The 16,004-nt window shown below is 41.8% G+C and overlaps 1 protein-coding gene across 2 annotated transcripts in view; it reads left to right on the top strand.

Annotated features, from left to right (window-relative positions):
* The first annotated feature begins 10,860 nt into the window (after positions 1 to 10,860).
* The window catches only part of SIDT1 (SID1 transmembrane family member 1), a 95,497-nt gene continuing 90,353 nt past the window's right edge, over positions 10,861 to 16,004 (top strand). For both annotated transcript variants that reach the window (XM_041750794.1, XM_041750719.1), the window contains exon 1: positions 10,861 to 11,709. In XM_041750794.1, the coding sequence (XP_041606728.1) occupies positions 11,515 to 11,709 (195 nt within the window). In that variant the 5' untranslated portion in view covers positions 10,861 to 11,514. The remainder of the gene's footprint in view (positions 11,710 to 16,004) is intronic.

The following is a 16,004-nucleotide window of genomic DNA, read 5'->3' as shown; positions in this document are numbered from 1 at the left end:
ATGAGTCCGCTACCAGGGACGCATAAAACATTCCTACGGAGGGAGCTACGCAGGCGAAGCTGCGGTGGCAAGAGCAAAGAACTGGAAGAAGTTGAGCGTATCTGGAGATCGGAGAGCTTGGTGTAAGGGAAGCTGGCTTAAGAGGCTAGAGCCGGGACAGGAAGAGCTGTGTAGGCCTGTTAAGGACTTGTCAAAGCATTTTGTTTGGAAACGGAGTTAATTTGCTCCAATATGACAACTTCCGTTAGTCCCTATTTTTCGACTGTTAAGACTTATCCATACAGAGATCAGCAAACATACTCAGCACCTTCTAGATGCAAAGAACTGCCTTCTAGGGCAGCCCGGGTGGCTCAGGGGTTTAGCGCCGCCTTCAGCCCAGGGCGTGATCCTGGAGACCTGGGATCGAGTTCCACGTGGGGCTCCCTGCATGAAGCCGGCTTCTCCCTCTGCCTGTGTCTCTGTGCCTCTCTCTGTGTGTGTCTCTCATGAATAAATAAATAAAATCTTTGCGGGGGGGAAAGAACTGCCTTCTAATAGTTTCCAGTCTAATTGGGAAGGTTTGATGTAGATACATTTGCTGGTCAATCAATATAACCGTTCCTTGCACACATATTCAACTCCCTACCCCTCTCTGAATTACTGTAATACTGGACAAACCCACAATTCTGGCCATAGCAAAACTAATTACTAAGTGCCTGCAACTTTGCAACTCAAACTGGAATCAGAAAAATACCCAACCATCCTGACTTTTTTTTTTAAATAATTTTTTTTAAATTTTTATTTATTTATGATAGTCACAGAGAGAGAGAGAGAGAGGCAGAGACACAGGCAGAGGGAGAAGCAGGCTCCATGCACCGGGAGCCTGACGTGGGATTCGATCCCGGGTCTCCAGGATCACGCCCTGGGCCAAAGGCAGGCGCCAAAGCACTGCGCCACCCAGGGATCCCCCATCCTGACTTTAAATTAATGATCACTAAGTTTAAGTGTGCCCTTAAAGATGCCTGAAAACCATATTAAAGTTCCCCCTCAAAACTAAATAAATAAATAAATAAAGTTCCCCCTCCATTGATTTCTCCTATCCTTCTACAGGATAACTTTATACCTTCTTTCCTGTTCAATATATCTTCCTCTACCCTCAGTCTCAGCCAGTGAATTTGCTTCCTAATTCATTGACAACACTGAAGTAATCTGAAGAGAATTTCCATAAACTCCCATTGTTAATTCAATCATTCTATCGCGTCTTTACCCACAAACCTGCCTTTGAGAAGTTTAACAAAACCTAAACACAAGAAAGATGAGCATTACATCAGTGTACATAATAATTAAATTGCTCAGAAACAGTGATTTAAAAAAATTAAAGCACTAAAAGAGAAACATTACAGAGAAACAAAAATAAAGATAGCATTATATTTATCATCAGAAACTTTGCAAGTGAGGAGACAATAGTTAAATATATTGAAAGAAAATGACTGTCAACTTAAAATTCTATATCTGTCAAAAATAGCTTTTTAAAATAAGGATAAAATAAAGATAACTTTACACATAACTGATAGAATTTATCACCAGCAGATCCTCACCAGAAGTGTTGAAGTAAATACTTCAAGCAAGGAAAACAATCCTTTGTATAATATGACTTGCAGGTAGACTGAAATAAGCTAAAGATGTATATCATAAACCCAAAAGCCATCACTAAAATAACTTATGGCTAAAAGAGGTATTTATAAAGAGTTTACAAAAGAAATACTAAAAATTACCTGACTAATCTAAAAGTAAGCACAAAAAAGTACAAAAAAGGAAACAAAGAACAGGTGGGAGAAATAGAAAACAAATAGCAAAATAACAGGGTCATATCAATTATTACATTAAATTTAAATGGACTAAATACCCCTATTAAAAGGCAGAGATTGTCAAATTAGATTTTTTTTATTGCTGCCTACTAGAAGAAACATACATTAAATATAAAAACTGAAGTCTTAAGTACAAAGATAGAAAAAGACATGTTAACATTCGTCAAATGAAGTTGGAATGGCCTAATCAGTATTAGAGGAACAAATTTTCAAAGTAAAAAATATTACCAGGGATTTAAAAAAGTCATTTCACGATGGCAAAGAGGACATTAAATCAAAAATATATAAAAATCCTAAGCAATCATTCACTAAATAAGTGCACTTCAAAATAAATGAAGCAAAAACTGACACAACTGCAATGTAAAATAAAAAGTCCACAATTATAGTCAGAAATCTCAATGCCATTCAGTGAATAATTTATAATAAAACTAGGCAGAAAATCAGCTAGACCTTTAAACAAATTAATCCAGAAAATTACCTATAAGTAACCAATATCAGCGATGAGAGAGGTGAAATATTCAACAGACACTAAAAGAATGTATTTTGAACAACTGTATAGTAATAAATTTGATGACACAGATAAAACGGACAACTTTCCTAAAAGACATAAATTATCAAAGATTTCTCAAGAAAAAAAAATGATATTTCTCAAGAAAAAAGAAAAAAAATGAATAGCTCTGTATCTATTACAGAAATTTAAATTTCAGAAGGAAAAAACAAACAAAAGAAGCTTCCCACAATGAAAAGTAGAGGCCTAGATGGCTTTACTGGTGAATTCTACCAAACATTTGGGGAAGAAATTTCACCTATTCTACACAAACTATTTCAAAAAAATTGAAAAGGAGGGAATATCTCCCAATTCTCTATGAGATCACTCTTACCCTGATAACTAAACCAGAGAGAGACATTACAAGAAAGAAAACAACACTACAGAATATCTCTAGTGAATGTAGGTGTAAAAATTCTTAGCAAAAAAAAATTTAAGATTCTTCTAATAAAGTAATTATGCTGAGCAAAAGAAGTCAAACAAAAAGAGAGCATGTACTGTATGGATCCATTTACATAAGACTCTAGAAAATGAAAACTAATACAGTGACAGAAAACAGACCACTTGTTACTTGGGAGTAGAAAGGAAGCAGAGAAGAAGCAGGAGAGAGATACAAAAGAGGAAGGAAACTTTAGAGAGTAAGGGATATAGAGATAATGGTTTCACAGATATGTATATATCTAACACAGGTGATATGTGTGCTTTAAATATGTGAAGTTCATTGTCAGTTACACTCAAAAAGCTGTTTATATAGATTTCTCTGGGTGGTCCATATATAAGCCAGATGTGCTCCCCAAATCATAAGATGTTCCACTTCTACTATTCTAATTCCAGCTTCCCATTCCAACTTCTAATCCATGTTTCTGAAGTCTTCCCTTTATTTCACTATAAATCTTTTTCACTCCCCTCCTGTTTTTGAGCCTCTACCAAATGCAAGTGATGGTGGCTGAAATCCTTCCTATATTAAGCTCCAAATAAACAGTCTGCTTATTCTCATGTCATGAGACTCTGTTTCCACAACTGCTTCAATTTTTTAATGACATTGGTTATTTTTAATCTTGACAAGATTTGTAATAACACCTGATAAGATCCCTTTCAGTGACGTTCAAGTGCATTTTTTAGCCCATGTTTCTTCTAATATATGAAATTTCCTGGTTGATGATCATAAAGAGCTTATTTAATATCTATTTATTTATTACAGAGAGAAACACGTGTAAGTGGGGGAGGGGCAGAGCAGAGAATCTTCAAGCAGACTCCTCACTGAGCAGCGAGCCTGATGCAGGGCTCAATGCCATGATCCATGAAATCATGAGCTGAGCCAAAGTCAGTGGCTTAAATGACTGAGCCACCCAGGTGCCCCATAAAAAGACTATTTAAGAAGAGTTGTGGAAAGCTGGCCTTAATTTGTTCATGGATATAGTACATGACCCCTTTGCAATATTTTGTCACATCTCCATTCAACAGAGAAGTGTCTAATATCAGGCATAAAATTTCTAAATATATGGGCCTCCTGTTAACAGTTCATAGAGACATAACCAATTTATCTCTGGGGGAATGGATCATATGGCCCTATGGACTAGTGGGAGTACCTATAGCCAAGGGAGTTCAAAGATTTCTGATAGTTTTGCTAATTTTAACTTAAAGATGCCATTGTTTTTTTTTTTCTTTAATTTTTTCCAGAAGTTTGTAGGTGGTAAAGGCAGTACAGTTTTTGAGAAAGGATAATGCCTCACAAAATTCTTTTAAAAGGATTCATATAAATTGTGTCTTGGTCATTTGATAGAAAAATTGATATACCCCAGGTTGGAAACATAAAATCAGGCAGCATTTCAGAGATTGAAAAAAATTACACCAAAGATTTTCAGCAAGGAAATGCTTTAGCTCATCCTAAAAATAAATCCTGTGGAGAGTGGGAACTGAATAAAATTCATTTGAAGGTGCTTAAAGGGTCCTTGAGGCTTTGGTTCCCACCATGCCTCATCTTTACAGTTTTTCCAGGATATGATCAAGTAACACATGTGCACAAATAATCTCCACTGTCTTTTTAAAGTTTTCCCAGCAATGCTGATTTGAAATAGTAAGCATTTTGTCTTTATTGTGATGAGTATTTTTATGGAGAAATTCAGCTCATATCCATTTGAAATCATCTGGTGCCACCAAATGGCCATCTTGAGCAGAGGATGATCTCAGTGAAGGATATGCTACATTTTTTTATTCTTCCATTTCCAAATCAGGGGCTAAATGTGGGTATTTAATGATGGCCTCTTTGACTCAATCCATAGATTTATCTTTTGGGGTAACTTGTTTGGCAAAATGATCTGCTAGAGAATTTCCTTTAACTACCATATTATCTCTGTTAGCATGGACCTTGGTCTTTACAATAGCCATCTTACTGGGTAGTAGAAGTGTATCTAAAAATTCCTTACCTTGTCCACTTTTGTTGGGGGTTCCAGCAGAAACTCTTTTTGTTCTAAAGCATCACGCACTACTCCAGAAGTATACCTGCTGTTTGCATACATATTTATTGATTCTCAGGTCTTTGTTGACAAGCTCTCATAAGTGTTACAAATTCTGCCATATGGACTAACTTTACCCCAGGTAAGGAACTATCCTATAAAGGAGAGTTTGGATTAGTGATAGCATTAGAGGTAGCCTAATAACTCCCGTTTCAATTTTGAAGTATGCCCCATGAACAAATATTAGGTCAAGATTTTCAATGTGAGTCTCCAATAAAGCTAAGCAAAGTGCAGAAAGTCCCCTAACTGAAGTAAGACAATCACGGGGTTCCTCTTCTTCAGAGCAGAAGAGTGGTAGTATTCACAGTGTTGCAGCAACGAATAGTAACATAAGAAGGAAAGGACAACAAAAATTCATAAGTGGTTAATCAACTGGCTGAAAGATGTGTGTTCTCAGTGTGGAGTAAAGTCTGTACTACATGAGGAACCATAAGATCAACACAGAACCTAGAACTAATTCTGCAGAAGCACTGACAAGTTTCGCAGTGGCAGTATTGCTATACCACAAAGGGTATCAGCCTTTGCAACTGGAATGGGGGTGAGGCGACTGTAAGTGATGGGTTTTTGATGGTGTCCATTAAGCTGAATTAAAACTCCAAGGCTTTAAGCCCCAGAACAAAAGGGTTTCTTTTGTTGTGAGAGATATCTAGGGAAACAGACTGTCGAGAGCCTTCTTCAAATTAAAGAAAACTTGTGGAACATTTGGGCTCCCAGAAGAGAGTGGATCTTACTAAAGATTTAGCCATGTCATAAAGAGGTGTCACAGTCTTAGAAAAAAATTACACCCATTGTCTGAAATATCCGGTTAGACCTAAACGTCATTTTAGCTGTAATTTTGTGAGGGATCTAAGATAGTTTTGGATAGTCTTTATCCTGTTATGACAGACTGTTTTTCCCTCCTTAAAACAGCTCATGCCCTAAATAATGTACTATGTTTTGACAAAATTGTATTTATCTTTTTGAGACATTATGCCTTTTTTCTATCAAGGCTGAGAGCTACAGGCTTCTCTGAACAAAGTAGAAAATCACCTATACATCAGAAATGAATCACAAGGGAAATTGAGACCTTTTAGTTATTGATTAAGGACCTAAGAATAGGAAGGGGATCCAGTGAACCCTTAAGGCCTAGCTATCCATGTAGGATATCGTTGGCAAAAAGATATTGACTCAAGTGTAGGAATACACCGAGAAAAGGCACAGCAATAATCCACTACAAGGATGGAAGTGGTTTGTGGGGGAATTGATGACAGGATGGAATTTGGGTTAAGTACTAATGGAGGAGAGATAACAATTATATTGGTGTCCTGAGATCTTGAACAAATCAATATATTTGCCCATTTGGTTTCTTTACTGGCAGGACAATAATGTAACAAGAGTTAGTGCAGGTTATGAAAAGGACTCTTGATATAAGGCCTTCGACTATAAATTCGAGGCCTTGCTCTAGCTTCTAACTTTGTAGAAATTTGGGTAACAGTTTGATAAGATCTATCTGAACTTTAATAGACTCTGCTCCAATTGTTTTTCCTATGTTGATGGAAATTTTAGCCCATAAAGAGTCAAATACAATGTCAAGATCTGTATCTGGAGTACACATCAAGTAGAGTGGAAAAGGAAAGGTGATAAACAGACATAAGTTGATTAGGAATGGATACATCCTCTGAAATCTCAAGAAATAGTCCCTCTGGTGTGCATTTAATATCACAGTTCTATTTGCAAAGCAGATCTCTCCCTAATACATTTGTGGTATTGCAAAACAGGAAGAGTTGTTTTTCCATCAAGGACCCAAGAGTTGTACTTAAGGACTGGGAGATAGGGACAAATCTGTGAGTTATTTGAAATATTTACCACTTTGGTTCTAACTTTACTCCGAGAAAAGGGTTGGGTAAAGACAGGAGAATTTAATGTAGAAGGATTAGTGTTTCTGGAGGATATTTTCTATTTATCCCAAAGTCTCCTGTAGTTTCATCTTTTGTTTTTGCATGATTGAATTATGATTCAATCAATTTTTATTAAATATGTTCAGATATGGCTTTTAGGAGACTCTGACTTTTTTTTTTTTTTCGGCCTTTTTCTGACCCTAAGGAGGTTTTCTGTGGAGGTCCCTCTTCAGGTTGGTCCAACCAACTTTTGTAATCAGGATTTAGCATCTGAGGTTCTGATCAATATGCATACAAGTTAACATAGGTCAGGCAACTCTGAGTCATGTGCACTAAAAGAATTACAAATTCTTCTGTGAATCTTGGCTAGTCTTGCTTGAGTTTTGGGAAATCTTTCATTATAGCTCTTAATTCATCTTGGATCTCTGCATACCTGGCTTATGGGAGGGATAGATTATTGGAGACAACTAACATTTGGAGGTTTTAGAGAATTGCTGGGGAAAGATAGGGGGTCTGGACAAGGAGAAGAGGAAGGAGGAGGTGCAGAAGAAGGGACGTTAGAGGGATAAGGGGGAAGTGGGAGAGCTGGCCACAAGAAGACAAGTGGAAGGTTGGACAGGGAGGACTTACTATGGAAATGCTTGCCAAATTTCTCATTAGCTTTGACCAAAGAACATTTTAGTGAAGGAACTTTCACAATCTCATCTGAAGACCTCCAAAACCAGTCAAAAAGGGAGCCCATTGGATCTGAGAAATCTTTATTCTTTTTCTTTTTTAAAGTACCTGTCAAATAAACAATTTTGATCAAACCCAATGTTCCACAGAATGGCCACTGAAGCCCCAGGTCATCCTTGGTTACACTATTTGAAACATAGGTACAAGAATTAAAATCGTAATGAATGGACATATAAGAAGTAGGGGTTTCTCTAAAAGAAGAGAAGAATTAGACTTAGTCGGGCCTATAAGAGCTGGCAGCCGAAAGTGATGCTTGTGCACTTTGAGTCTTGAAATCCCAACTTGAAGGCAGTTGCTTCCAAATGCAGACCCAACAACCAACACCTGCAGGGAGGTGGAACCCAGAGAGCATGTTCTCTGTGGATCAAAGCCAAACTCTAAGGACAAAACAACTGAAACAAAGATAGCCTAGTTTTAACACAAAACAGAAGCAGAAAAGAGAGAAAAAGCGATGAAAGGAATGTCCTGATTCCACCAAAGATGCCAAACAAATGAGAACCAATCACAAAACCCAGGTATCAAGCTGAGACTAGATAGCCAAAGAACTTAAAAGAAAGCAGAGCTCAGACATGATGCTCACTTACCACATCAACACATACCCAGCACTGCAAGTGGTAAGGCACAAATGCCGTGGTGTGTATTGCACCTGCTTAAAAGTTGGGGTTATGGTGACAAGCAGTACAGACAATATCTCCTTTGAACCTTCAGGAAAACTATGGGGGTAAAAAAAGAAAAAAGACCACTCAAATGAAAACAGAGGTTATTTATTCAGAGCTTGCTATGGCAAGCCACCATCGTCTGTGTTTGGCCAAGACTCAAAGGCAGGCAGGGTACTGGGAAAGCTTTATAATGAAAAAAAGACAAGGTTTCAAAAATACTTTGATGGTATCTTGGTGACACAGAGAAGCTGCGAGTAGACTAACTAGAAGTGGGGCATTTTTATGGTTTGTAGAGCATATTTGGCTTCCTCTGATTGATCTTGAATTGGAAGCAAAGGCAAAAATTGGGGAAGTTGGCAGTCACTGACCATGTCCTGATTGTTCTGGGCCATTTGCTGCAGAGATTGTGGTTTGGCTCCCTGGACTGGTTGCTGCAGAGTTTGGGGTCAAAGGTCTATTATCAAATATGGTCTATGCAATGTCTGTTCATATATTCAGCCTCTCACAATAAAAGTGTGGCTTTGTATATATTTTACGAGCCAGCCTAGTTGATGGACCATATCTAACCTTTTGGCTGAACTAGGAGTCGTATGATAACAATATCTGGTCATACAACATCTTAAACTTTCTAACACAATTTCAAAAACATTCTTCCCCTTCTCTTTTCCTTATAGGAACCGTGTGATCCTGTGAGGTTAATTACCCAAGGTCATTTAACAGAATGAGGATTAGATCGTAGTATAGAGTAATTTGTAGTATATAATTCAAAATGGTATATATAAAATCTGTAGTGGCTTTAAAATAAATATTTTGAGTTCTTTGCTAAGATGAAGGATCTGTTCTAATCACTTCTAATTTCAGTTCTTAATGTTGGGATCATAGCTCCTTCAAATACCTACAAGGCTGTCATGTGGAAGAAGGATTAAGTTTATTCCTAGCTCCAGAGGGCAGAACCCATGCCAGTGAGTGGAAAAGAGGCAGATTTCAATTTAGAAAGTGAAATATTTTTCTAATAATGAGACACTTGCCCCCAAGAGAGTTACTGTGTGAAAAAGCCAATTACTCATCTCTTGTGGTGTTGAGTAGGACTCCATGACCCTATAGCTGTAAAGAGTGCTTGAACTGGTTAGGCAAGTTAACTTTGAAAGACTTTATAAACTTCAAGTTTATGAAATTTTGTTAAATTCTAAAAAGAGGTGGGCATCTGGGTGGCTCAGCCATTGAGCATCTGCCTTTGGCTCAGGTCGTGATCTGGGGTCCTGGGATGGAGTCCCCACATCAGGCTCCCCACAGGAAGCCTGCTTCTCTCTCTGCCTATGTCTCTGCCTCTCTCTGTGTCTCTCGTGAATAAAAAACATTTTTAAAAAATTCTAAAAAGAGGCATAGACATTTTAAATACAACAGTTTAATGTCATTCAAATTCAGTATGAAATTATTCTATTTCTCAAAACAATGAGCTGCACTTTAAACTTTACCCCGATACTCCTCTTTGAATTAGTATTTTTGTCCTTATGCCCATACATTTTCAAGAACATTTCTTTAAAGTGAAAATTGTCCTAATAAATAATCTCTAACTCACTCTTCCATGGTTTTATGACTGCACTGTTACAAAATGTTATACCAGGGATGCCTGGGTGGCTCAGCAATTGAGCATCTGCCTTTGGTTTAGGGTGTGATCCCAGTTTACGGATTGAGTCCCTCATCAGGATCCCTGTGGGGATCCTGCTTCTCTCTCTGCCTATGTCTCTGCCTCTCTCTGTGTCTCTCATGAATACACAAACTCTTAAAAAAAAATAAAATATTATACTAAATGTATTGAACTCCTTTGTGATATTTTAATAAATTATAGGAACTCAAAGAGGTAAAAGAAAACAACAACCTGGGGTCCAGTCCATTAAGCCTCAAACTCTTGATTTTTGCACAGGTCATGATCTCGGGGTGGTGAGATCCAGTCTGAGTGGCTTCAGGCTAAATGTGGAACCTGCTTGAGATCCTCTCTTTCCCTCATCATCTGCCCTTCCCCCACTTACTCTCTAAATCATTAATTAGTTAATTAATTAAATCCCTCCCTTTGAATGGTAAATGCTAGGATTTTAATCTTTTAACTCATTGAACAGGACCTTTTCTTCCGATTTCTCTTTAAAATGTTCCTTCAAGTTGAACGCAATTATATTATTTTCTAGTTTACGAATAACTTGAAGCCGAAATCAAACAGTCAGTTCTCTTCTGCACCTGAACTGTGATTGTCGGATGATCCCGCAGGGGCTTCCCAGGGATCCTCTTCAACAGCTTCAATCGAATCCCCTCACTTTTACCAAAAGGATCTTTCCTTTTAACGATGGGCTGTTTCCCTCTTTTGGGAATGACTGGTTTCCCTCTTTTGAAAGACAATTCAGAACCCCAGCGATTCTCCCAGAATCTAAGAAGTCACTCCCTGCAGGGGTAAAGTAGGTAGGCAAGAAGTTAGGGGTGGGAAAACAACAAACAAAAAAAACAAAAACAAAAAAAACCCCCACACCCTCTGCAGAAATCCAGCTCTCTAAATCGTCCTTGACAACTTCCGGAGCCAGATCTCAGGCGGTGTTGGAAGGTGCCTCCTTTCCCCCAGCTATTCGCTGTTTTTGTGACTTGTGCATATTTAACACGTACACACACAGGGCGAGGGAGACAGAACTCGAGAGGGGGGGAGGCTCTCCCTGAGAATAGAAGATGCTAGCGGGAATAAAACAGGTGTCGGGGAGGCAAGGGGTTCTGTTGGAGACCTGAGAGAGGGTTCAAAGCCATCGTTCAAACGGGCAGGGGCTCTCTGCAGGTAGCAGCCAGGAAAAGCAAACTCGTGCACCCTCTTTGGGGACAGGCTCTGTTGCTTTCTGTTTCTTCGCTCGCAGCCAGGGCGCGCGTCTCCCCGACACGGGCTGCGTTTCCTGCTGGGTGGCTGCTCAGGTGGACTCTTCGGGACCGGGGAACGCTTGCTTGGAGCGTCTCCGATGCCTTTTGAGAAATGTTTATTGTTATTTTTTTGGAGGTAGAGTAAGGGAAGGGCTCTGTTGCAATTCTGGCTGGGCAAGCGGGGGGTTATCAGAAATGAGAAGAGGGGGAGGGCCGGCGCCCAAGAGCGGGAGAGCCCAGCAGCCGCCCCAGGCCCGCGCCCCCCGCGCCCCCCGCGCCCCCCGCGCCCCCCGCCCGCGACCTCCCGCGGGGACCCCCGGCGGCCGCGCTGCTTGATCGGCCGTCTCCAGCCTGCACCCCCGGGCCCGCGGGGGGCTTTGCAAGGACGGGCGCCCGCCCCCTCCGCGGGGAGGCTCGGCTCGGCGCAGGGGCGCGGCGCCCACCATGCGGGGCTGCCCGGGGCTCGCGCTGCTCGGCGCGCTCCTGCCCTGGCTCTCGGGGGCCGCGGCCCCCCCCGCCCCGCGCCGCGACCCCCGCGACCCCGCCAGGGGCGCCGATTTCGACCGCGTCTACGGCGGGGTGGTGAGCCTCAGCACCGAGAACATCTACTCCTTCAACTACACCAGCCAGCCCGGCCAGGTAGGACGCTCGCTCTCCTCCCCGGGAACTTGCCCGACCGGAGCCCCGCTGCTGCTTGGGGCGGGGGGGGGTCCCCTCGCTGAGAATTGAGCTCGGGGACCAGAGGACCCCTCGTGCCCTTTGCGCTTCAAGCAATCACCGCCCTGCCCCGGCTGCCGCATCCTCCGCGGCCCGCCCGGGGACCGACGCCTCGGGTTCCTCTCGCACCTGCCCTGGCCTGGTCCCCTGGCGCTTCGGGGCTTTGCAGAGACACAGGTTCCCTGCACGTTCCGCGGCTCGTGGCCCCCTTGCCGCGCCTTCCTCTAAGGAAACTCAAGATTTCTAGGGTTGCGGAGGGAAGGGACTGCACCTCTCTGCTCCTAAGCCTTTGCGGAGAAGGAGCCTCATTTCATCTGGATGATTCTCCAGGCTCCTCTATCTCGCAGTGCACGGGGAGGGAGAGCTGCTGAGAATGGAAAATAGGACTGACTGTGCGAGGATGGACGCGAGCTGCAGAGCCTCTGTGAGCTCGATAGTCACCTCCGGCGTCTCTGTACCGCTGTCACACGTACGTGCTTCCGAGAAGCCACAGGACGTGGCCAGAGATGTGCAAACTGCAGCCATCAGCTGATCTGTGGAGGTTTTGCTGTTAAATGGGTGATTGCGTGAAAGTTCTAGACCTATTTCTGACAAGAATCGAGGTGAGACAACGGGAGGAAATGACTGCCCCAGCAACTATCCCTTTGACACATATATATACTCTGATTATATAATGTAGGAGAAATGCATGGTTAGGTTTTTTTTCCCCTTCTAATATGGTACCGTCTGGGGCATGCAGAAAGGAGAAGACTCCCCCAGTGCACCTTCCTCTGGATCCTTTTTCCATGTGAATGTGCATGTGTACCCCTTACTATTCCAGCATTCCCTAGTCCCTCGGGAAATTCCAGAACCAGATGACTCGAGATACCACCTTATGCCTCCCTCTCTAACTCTCACTTAAAATCAGAATTCAGAAACCTGGTAGCTTGGAGTAGTATGAAGCAGGGTGGACCAATGTGCCCATCACCACTCCCAGACATCTCCCAGCTGTGCATATTGAGCAAGTTCCCCATCTCCAGTCTGGCACAAAGCTGTTGTCACGATGGCAGCAGAGCCCTCCACCCTGGCCTGTCCTCTGCTGACCTTCAGGTTGTACGTCCTGAAGTAGGCAGAGTGACCATGTGCAGAGCCATTCTATCGTGGGTAAGTGGGAGGGACAGTTCTCATCCCCCCAATTCCATCTCTTCCTTCCTGTGTGCAGTATGGACCAGCTGACATGGCACATGAGTTGTGTCCCTAGCCCTGTAATTTGCTCAGAATAAGTCTGAAACATTCCATGAACTCTGGGGTATACTATCAGTTTCCCCTCCAAATCATTGGTAAGGACACTCAGATGATATGCGCAAAGTAAGTTCTGACATCAGGCTTTAGTATTTCTTGCACTTCAGCTTAGAAATACATCCGCTATTTTTTAACTATCACTTAACCTTTTCACCCTTAGTATTTGGTGAGTTTCTCTGCCACTGCACGGGTGCACTGTTTGCAGCTGGGTCACCTGCTTGACTTTCCTAGAAAAGTGTGAGATATTGAGGACCGGGGCAGAGTCATGTTCATCTCCGTGTTCCAGTACCTAGCACAGTGCTTGGCACATGGAAGGTTTATTAATGTTTTTGAAAAGTGAATAAGTGAAGAAAGATTTAAGGAAATTGTAAACTAAAACTAAATAAAACTAAATACATACTTTTGGGGGCACTTGGGTTGCTCAGCTGGTCAAGTCCTGATCTCAGGGTTCTGGGATTGAGCCCCACCTCAGGCTCTATGGTCAGTGCACAGTCGGCTTGGAACTCTCTCTCTCTCTCTCTCTCTCTCCCTTTCTCTGCCCCTCCCCACCCTTCCTCTAAAATAAATAACTAAATCTTTTTTAAAAATAAAATATATGTTTTATTAGGTTGGAAGTGTGAGATCATTCCAGAAAAAAACATTTTTAACAATTGTTATGAAATTGTTATGAAAGTATTTTTCTTTTTTGAGAATGGTTATTTGGCTATTATTTAGAAAGTCTGATTATAGAGAATCAGTTTAGATGCTGTATTTAGGCTAACATATGGCACTTAACTAAACTCAGACTGGCTGCCCAACTCACTTTGTGCACATGTAGCACGCTAGTAGCCTCGGCCCTCCCCTCTATAAAATGGATGTGTGTGTGTGTGTGTGTGTTTGTGTGTGTGTATTCTAAGGACTCACTCTCCAGGGATATAGGATTAAATGAAATAAAAGCCCATAAACTTCCTCCCAAGGCCTCCTGGGTCTCAGGGTGATTGGCTTAGATTAAAATCCTAACTCTTGGGATCCCTGGGTGGCGCAGCGGTTTGGCGCCTGCCTTTGGCCCAGGGCGTGATCCTGGACACCCGGGATCGAATCCCACGTCGGGCTCCCGGTGCATGGAGCCTGCTTTTCCCTCTGCCTGTGTCTCTGCCTCTCTCTCTCTCTCTCTCTCTCTGTGTGACTATCATAAATTTAAAAAAAAATAAAATAAAATCCTAACTCTATAGGCATGGGGTGTGTGGCCTTGGTAAGTGACATCATTCCCTTTCCATTTTACCTGTCTACATGCTTACATACCTCTTATTTTATGAAACAATGGTGAAACTTAGTTTTTAAAATATCTTTGCATGATACAATAAAAAGTTGACAACCCCAGTAGTCGCTAAAATTTCACTAATCTGAGAAATACAGTTGGGAACTGTGGGACTAGCAGATAACTCAAGTATCTTAATTATTTTAATACTGGCATGCAATAATATGAACCAGCTGTCCTTAAATCTTACAGCTTTTGAGACGTCTCTTTAGTATGCAAGTAAGATAATGGAAACCTCAACCTTCTTACTTTGGGGATTACTCCCCTCTCCCTCCAGCTGGTATTCCCATTGACTTCATCAGAGATGATATTTTTCTGATCTAACTGCTCTTGTTTCTTTCTCTTTTTTAAAAATATTTTATTTATTTATTCATGAGAGACACAGAGAGAGAGGCAGAGAAATAGGCAGAGGGAGAAGCAGGCTCCCTGTGGGGAGCCCAATGCAGAACTCGATCCCAGGACCCCAGAATTATGACCCAAGCCAAAGGCAGATGCTCAACCACTGAGCCACCCTGGTGCCCCTACTCTTGTTTCTCTTGATGGCCTCCTCTCTTCTTGGTCCTGTTTGCCCCATGTTGGATACTGGCAGCCCCACCTTCCAAAACATGAATACGATGCTTTTAGGTATAGCAGAATTTTCCTGAATGTTTGGAGTAACATAAGGGTTTGCAGAGCAGCATAGGGTAGGTGATAGTTTAAAGCAGAAATCTAGGCAATGCTGTTATAACAATTTACCAATTTAAGATGGTGGCACTATGTTTAGGCTCTGGTTTATCACCATCTTACTGGTTACTCCCCACCCCAAATGCTGGCCTCCCCCACTCTCGAAATTTTTGTTATTTGTGAGAAGCAGTTTTGCCTCCATCACAGACCCCAAACTCATCGAAGGGCCCTACTAAATAAAGAACTATGAACCCAAGGTCAAAAGGCTGGCCAGGACCTTTTTCCCTTAATGACCCAAGTTTTGGTCAGGGATCCCTCTCCTGCAGGGGTCACCTCCCACCTATACCTCTTCGAAGCAACAAAGAATTGGGTTTAGAAAAAAAAAAAGTATAGCTTTTTGAGTTTTCATCTTTTTTTCTTTTTCTCTTCAAGCTACTGTTATGTTTGCCATTATTTTTTCTTCACTTTGGTGGAGAAAGGCTATTCCCAATTTAGGCTTTGGTGAGAAGAGGAAGCTGCCGTGGGAACCTTTGCCCCTAATCTTTCCTGTCAGCCACTGCATCTCCTGTACCAAACACTGGTCTCAAGGAACTATTTAGCCAAGCATGTGTCATGCTAATTAGCTGAGGTCAGCATCAGGAAAGGTCTCATATGTCTTCTAGGCAGAGTAAAGTAAATATGAAGTTGCCCTTAAAAAAAAAAGTCACTGGAAGAATGGAGCGACTGCTTACAAAAATAATGAATATAAGGATTGAAGTTGCAGATTAGGCGAGATCATGGTTCATTTTATTTCCCTGGAGGGGAAGTATCTGGAGACTCCTTTTCAGAGGAGGAGAGTTTTCACTATCGTAAACTGGGTCTTCTATCACTACAGGGCTGGAAATAAACGAGGAAGAAATCACATTGTTGAGAAAGTCACCAGGCATATGTTTGACTAGGACAGAGGGCACAAAAGCAGGTTTATTGAGAATGAGAA

This window comes from Vulpes lagopus, chromosome 1, assembly GCF_018345385.1.
Source record: "Vulpes lagopus strain Blue_001 chromosome 1, ASM1834538v1, whole genome shotgun sequence".
Classification (NCBI taxonomy): Eukaryota; Metazoa; Chordata; class Mammalia; order Carnivora; family Canidae; genus Vulpes; species Vulpes lagopus.
The sequence above is the reverse complement of the archived record's forward strand: the minus strand, read 5'-3'. Positions and strand labels throughout refer to the sequence as shown.